Here is a 7,170-nt window from a genome sequence, read left to right on the forward strand (position 1 = left end):
CAACAACATTTGGAAGGCGCACAGGAAGCTCTGTTCGACTCTGGTACTATGACGTCACAGGCAGTGGACGATATACGCACGGAGAACGTTTCTCTGGTAGATGTCGAAAGGGTGAAGCTGCAGAAAATTCTCGACGAAATCGCCGCAAACAAGGCCATATTGCAACAGCTTCAGGCGGAGATCGCTGACGTCACCAGGGACAAGCCAAATCATGCTCAGGAAGTCCATGACGTCATCGAATGCAACATCGAAACTTCTGGCAACCCTAACAGTTTCGCTTGCATTGACGCTGTTAACGCTAACAGCCCCAGGGTTAACAGCGCCAGGGATAACTTTGATATCGATAACTCTAGTGTTGGAAAGCACGCCACAGACAGTGCTGATCAATGCCAGTTTGCAAAGGTAAACAAATTGTTACAATCTCCCGCAACAACACTCGCATTGGCAAAGGAAGTAACGATGGACTACGACGGCAACTCGTGTGCCCGTAACTGGGTCACACAGCTGCAAAACATTGCGCAGGTGTACAACTTGGACTCGTTTGGTGTGCGCATGCTTCTTATTGCCAAACTAAAAGGAAAAGCCCAAGTTTGGCTGCACGCAAACGCAACACGCATTTTGGAGCCAACCGACCACCTTTGTAAGCAGCTGATCCTAGCATTTGCAACTAAGATGTCAAAGGGGGAGCTGAGGAACGCGTTCCAAAATCGTCAGTGGCGTTCAGGAGAAAGGTTCGCTTCTTATTTCGAGGAGAAAGTTATGCTGGCCAACGATATAAACATCGACAAGGAGGAGCTCCTCGAAAACATCATCGAAGGAATTCCAGCACCAGGGCTACGCGACCAAGCTCGCATACAATGTTTCGCCGAACCTGGGCAGATTTTGAAAGCCTTCTCTGCAATTCGTTTACCTGAACGAAAGCAGGAGGTCAATTCTTCGCAGCGCTCTTCCGGAAAGATTGCAGACACAAAGGACTTCCGTTGCGCCAATTGCAACTCAAAGGGCCACTACGCCAAGGACTGTCAGAAACCGAAACGAGAGCCCGGATCATGCTACGCATGTGGCAAATTTGGACACTTTGTGGGTCAGTGCCCTGAGCGTAAAAGCGCAAATGCAAATAAATACGTAAGATTTATACAAATATTTTTTTACAACAGTCCTAAAACCCCATTAACTGCAGCATGCCTCATAGACACTGGCAGCCCAATATCATTCGCCAAAACAGCTGTTATTTCCTCTAAAATTAAGATGGAGTCCGTCTCTGAAAACTACTTTGGGCTGAATAAAAGCCAACTGAAAATTTATGGAAGAATACTTTGTTACATAATTAAAAATCGATTGAAATGTTATTTTTACCTTTATATTGTGCCCAATGAGTCTATGAGCCATGAGGTTGTTCTTGGGAGGAATTTTATGGATGCTTGCGATTTAGAATTAGATTTAAGCGCCTTAAAAATGATCACAATTGAGCCTACGAATCCCGATTGTAATGAAAGAGTATGCAATGCCTGGGAATTCAAATTAACGCATAATTTAGATGCTAGCAAGGAGCCGGAAAGTGCTATCGAAATTCTGAAGGAAACAGTTAGTGATACAGTTGGAGAAACAGTGAAACAGTTAGTGAAACAGTTAGTGATACAGTTAGTGAAACAGTTAGTGATACAGTTAGTGAAACAGTTAGTGAAACAGTTAGTGATACAGTTAGGGAAACAGTTAGTGACACAGTTAGTGATACAGTTAGCAAACCAATTAATGATAAAGTTAAAGAAACAGTAAAAGATACAGTTAGAAAAACAATTGGTAATACAATTAGTAATTCAATAGTTGATTCATTTAGCGAAGAAGTTGATGATACAGTTATACAAAAAAGTGGTAGTACAGGTACTGAAACAGTTAGTTTTAGAGATTGTGGAGCAATAAGAGTTTCGATCAGGAATAAAGACGACCCTATAGTCAGTAAGGCAACCGGTCCGTCCATCGACGAAGTTAGTGAGGGCGGTATAGTCAATAACAAAAATGAAAGCAATATGTCTAAAACGATTCGTGAAATGCTTAGCATAAACTATATGGATGACGAAGACACTGATTACATATGCGGTACAATTGATAATCAAGATCTTCTACCTCAATTAAAGAAGATAATTGAATACAATTACATTAGGGTAGAGAAACCAAAGGAACCGTTTATTAAAAGTGAGATAAAACTTAATTTAGAAAGCTCGAAACCGTTTAGCTGTGCTCCGCGGCGGCTTGCCTACGCGGAAAAAGAAAAACTGCAAAAACTTTTGGACGATTATTTAGAGAACGGGATCATTCAGCCAAGCCAGTCTGAATTTGCTTCTCCCATAGTTTTAGTGAAGAAAAAAACCGGGGACATACGACTTTGCATAGATTTTAGAAAACTCAACAGGGTTTTAATTAAAGACAATTACCCTATACCGCTTATCGATGACCTGTTAGACAAGTTAGCTAGTAAAAAAGTATTTTCAAAACTTGATCTAAAAAACGGTTACTTTCACGTTTTTGTCAATAAAGAATCAATTAAGTATACTTCTTTTGTAACACCGTTAGGCCAATTTGAATTTCTTAGAATGCCAATGGGACTGAAAACGGCTTCAGCAGTTTTTCAAAGATTTATAAATAAAATCTTCGATGATCTTATTAGAAAGGATCAAGTAATTGTGTACATGGACGACATTATGATCGCTAGCAAAGATGTTAATGAACATTTTCAGATTTTAAAGGAGGTGTTTCACAGATTAGCAAAGAATAAGTTGGAGCTACGTATGGATAAATGTGAGTTCCTGCAACAAAGCATTAAATATTTGGGTTTCATTATAAACGGCGAGGGCATCAGAGCTGATGATAAAGGAATAGAGGCAATTCAAAATTTTCCGATACCAGACAAAACGCAACATGTCCAAAGTTTTTTGGGCTTATGTTCTTATTTCCGTAGATTCATTAAAGATTTTTCGACTCTAGCCAAACCTTTATATGATCTCTTGAGAAAAGACGAGAAATTCCATTTTGGAGAAAAGGAAATGAGTTGCTTTATGATGCTTAAAAATAAGTTAGTTGAAGCGCCAGTACTAGCCTTATATAACCACAAAGACGAAGTAGAGCTACATTGCGATGCCAGCGCTCTTGGTTTCGGAGCCGTACTACTCCAAAAGAAAGAAGATGGAAAATTGCACCCCATTTTTTATTTTTCCAAACGCACCAGCATTGCTGAATCGAAATACCATAGTTTTGAGCTTGAAACCATGGCCATTATTCACGCATTGCGTAGATTTAGGATATATTTATTTGATAGGCATTTCAAGATTATAACTGACTGTAACTCTCTCACGTTAACACTTAATAAAATCGAGCTGAATCCGCGTATAGCTAGATGGGCATTAGAGCTGCAAAATTATGACTACGATCTAATACATAGGGAAGGAAACAGAATGCAACACGTTGACGCCCTTAGCAGGTGTACAAACATTTTAATAGTAGAAACAAATTCATTCGAAGACAACCTGGTTATTTGCCAAGCCAAGGACCCAAAAGTTCAGAAAATAAAGAAACAGTTAGAGGAACAGGAGCATAAATTGTTCGAAATGAGAAACGGAATAGTCTATAGAAAAAGTAACGATGAAAGATTGTTATTTTATGTACCTATTGATATGGAAGGGCATATACTCTTCAAATACCACAATGAAATCGGTCACATAGGGAGAGACAAAATGTTAGATATTATTGCAAAAAGTTATTGGTTTCCAAACGCCAAGGAGAAGTGTATGAGCCATATAAATAACTGCCTAAAATGTGTAGCATTTTCCCCTAATACAGGTAAAGAAGGATTTTTACATTCAATTCCAAAAGGTAGTGAGCCCTTTGAACTTATCCACATTGACCATTATGGTCCAGTTGATTCAGGAAGATCAAAGAAACATATATTTGTCGTCGTTGACGGTTTTACTAAGTTTGTACGTTTATATACCACAAAGACAACAAATACCCGGGAAGTTATCATAGCACTCAAGGATTATTTTAGAGCATACAGCAAGCCCAAGTGCATTATTTCAGATAGAGGTAGCTGTTTCACTTCCAAGGAATTTGACGATTTTATGTTAGAGTTCGATATTAAGCACATGAAAATAGCAACAGGATCACCTCAAGCAAACGGCCAGGTAGAAAGAATAAACAGAAGTCTTGGGCCAATGATAGCCAAACTGGTAGAGCCAGAGAAAGGTATATACTGGGACTTAGTTATAGATAAAGTAGAGCATGTGTTAAATAACACCCAACATCGTAGTATTAAACAAAGTCCAAGCAAAATGTTATTCGGTTTAGAGCAAAGAGGAAAAGTAGTAGACGAATTAAAAGAAAAGCTTGAAGAATTAGATAATGCACCAGAAGACAGAGACCTTGAAAACGTTAGAATCATAGCAGGAAAATGTCAAGAAAAAGCACAAGCATACAACAAACTGCAATATGATAAGAAAGCTATAAAACCGTCACAATATAAAAAAGGAGATTACGTTATGGTGAAGAATTTCGATAGCACAACTGGCGTCTCTAAAAAGTTAATTCCGAAGAACAAGGGCCCGTATGTAATTTCAAAAGTACTAAGAAATGACAGATTTTTGTTAAAAGATGTTGAAGGATTCCAGGTATCACGCAACCCTTATCAAGGTGTATGGAGCATAAATAATATTAAGCATTGGGTAGGTTCCAAAAAGAAATAAAAAAAAAAACAGAAATAAAATATGTATAAAAATAATTATCACTACTGATAAGATAAATTAATAAGAACTGCAACACATTTTGTAAATAAATAAACTTTAATTGATGTTCACAGTGATCAGGGGATCATACAGTCAGGATGGCCGAGTTGTAGTAGGACATATACTGACATGGCCCACTGTACGACATATGATGTAATATATTAACACGACACCCACTGTACTATAGAATAAGCGGGAAACCTAGTTTAAGTTAACTGTAAACGTTATATGGTCATCCCTTTCTACCAAGTACTGCAGCATAGGAGATCGCAGATACGTATACCTGCCTCGCTCACACGGATGAGCGAGAAGTAGGAAGAGGGAGAATCGTTGCGACACTCTGTGTTATACGTTCGAAGGAAGCGGTTGTGAAATTAAGAAATAAAGAGTTAAAACTAAAGCTATCGCCGGAGTACATTTATTGCCTATTACACAAGCTTATGCTTGACCCCAAAGAAGGTAAAATTCGAACCTGCATATTAGCCAAAAGGCATCTTAGTATATTTTTACTTCGCAATTACAGCAACGGAGACAACACAGCAGTAAGCCTGGAGCTGCAAAGTGGCTCTATAAGGGTTCTATCGCCCTACTTGGCCTTTGAGAAGGAAAACCCCCGAGATGCGCTGGTCAGAGGACTGGCAGAGGAATGCGAAAAGCTCAAGAACGGTTTGGTAATAGGCTGTGACGCCAACGCCCATCACACCCAGTGGGGTTGCCCAAATAACAACGACAGAGGTGAGTCTTTTTTTGATTTAATTCTAAATTCGAACCTATTCTTATGCAATAGGGGCAATGTCCCTACTTTCATAACTAAAGCTTGCCAAACGATCATAGATCTAACTTTGGTATCAGATTCACTCGTAGGCGCAGTCAAAAACTGGGCAGTCTCTGACGAGCACTCCTTTTCGGACCATAGATTCATAGAAACTGTATTGTCCCTTGATTCGCCCTTGCCGGTCAGCTTCGCTAACCCCAGACGACTGGCACAGGTACAAAGAAGTTCTGACAAATATCCTCCCCATGGAACCGTCAGAAAGCATCACAAACCCACTGGAGCTGGACGAAACAGTATACAAATTCACAGAGGCATGCAACATTGACTTCAAAGTGGCATGCCCCACAGAGAAACCAAGGGGAAGGAAAAAACCCCCCTGGTGGACCCAACAACCAACCTTCTGCTCTGACATAAAAAAGACAACTGATGTCGCAAGCCTCTGGAAAATACTCTCTAAGACAGCCGCGCCTTTGGGCTATCTTCAAAAAGCAAATGGATCATGGTCAGACTCCAGTAAAGAGTCCTTGGACCTGCTCCTAGACGGTCATCCTCCTGAAAGAGGAGCAGGAGAGGGAATCGAATTAGATCCACTCCTATCAGACCGCAACATGAAATGGTCCATTCATAGTTTCAAACCATACAAATCGCCGGGACCGGACGGGATATCACCGGCTCACATCCAACAAGCAGGACAAATAGCCATAAACTGGTTGAAAAAAATCTTCTGAAAGAATGATAAGCCTACACATAAGGGCCACCGTAGACCCGACACAAATATCAGAAGCACAGCACGCTTACCCCAAAGGTAAGTCAACCGAATCGGCGCTACACTTGGTGGTAAGCAGCATCGAGAAATCACTCAACAACAAGGAACACACACTGATCGCCTTCCTGGATATAGAGGGAGCCTTCAATAACGTGCTCCCCACTGCTATAACAGAATCTCTCACAGAACAAGGGGTTGAGCCGCCAATGGTGGGGCTAAGCCATAAATTGCTGATAAGCAGAATGGTCAGAGCCACACTAGGGACCTCAACCCAGACTAGACTAGTGAACAGAGGCACCCCGCAAGGAGGTGTACTATCACCCCCGGAGGGAGGAGGTTGTAAGGTCGTGGCATACGCAGACGACGTCGCCATCATCTTTAATGGAAAATATCCACAAACACTTTGCGATCTTATGACCGCTAAACTTAAAATACTATCGGAATGGACGATAGCGAACGGACTCGGGGTAAATCCCTCGAAAACAGAACTTGTTCTATTTAGAAATACGTACAAAATTCCAAAACTTAACCGACCCATTCTAAACAATTGTAATCTCTCTTTTAGCGATCACTCCAGGTACTTGGGGTTAATACTAGATAATCGCCTCAAATGAGGCTTAAACAACCAAGAGAGAACCAAAAAAGCGACCGTTGCACTTTACTCCTGTAAAAAAGCAATCGGGCTAAGATGGGGCATGTCCCCAAGAATAGTCAACTGGATATACACAGCGGTAGTCAAGCCAATCGTACTGTACGGAGTGGCTCTGTGGTGGACCGCCTTGCACAAACAATGCATACTGACTCCTCTAAACAAAGTACAGCGAATGGCGGCTTTGTGTATTAGTGGAGCCCTTCGA

The 7,170-nt window shown here is 40.8% G+C and overlaps 1 protein-coding gene across 1 annotated transcript; it reads left to right on the plus strand.

The window, feature by feature from the left end:
• Positions 1-651: 651 nt before the first annotated feature.
• Positions 652-1,351, plus strand: LOC118878804 (uncharacterized). Its single transcript, XM_070999004.1, has 2 exons — positions 652-1,125; positions 1,181-1,351. Exons 1-2 carry the CDS (start codon positions 673-675, stop codon positions 1,190-1,192), a joined length of 465 nt encoding a protein of 154 aa, XP_070855105.1. The 5' UTR covers positions 652-672; the 3' UTR covers positions 1,193-1,351.
• Positions 1,352-7,170: the final 5,819 nt, after the last annotated feature.

The sequence above is a fragment of the Drosophila suzukii genome, unplaced genomic scaffold, assembly GCF_043229965.1.
Source record: "Drosophila suzukii unplaced genomic scaffold, CBGP_Dsuzu_IsoJpt1.0 scf_21, whole genome shotgun sequence".
Lineage (NCBI taxonomy): Eukaryota > Metazoa > Arthropoda > Insecta > Diptera > Drosophilidae > Drosophila > Drosophila suzukii.

Coding starts and splice junctions, on each gene's coding strand:
- LOC118878804 (XM_070999004.1), top strand. CDS start 673: ATGTCAAAGGGGGAGCTGAGGAACGCGTTCCAAAATCGTCAGTGGCGT.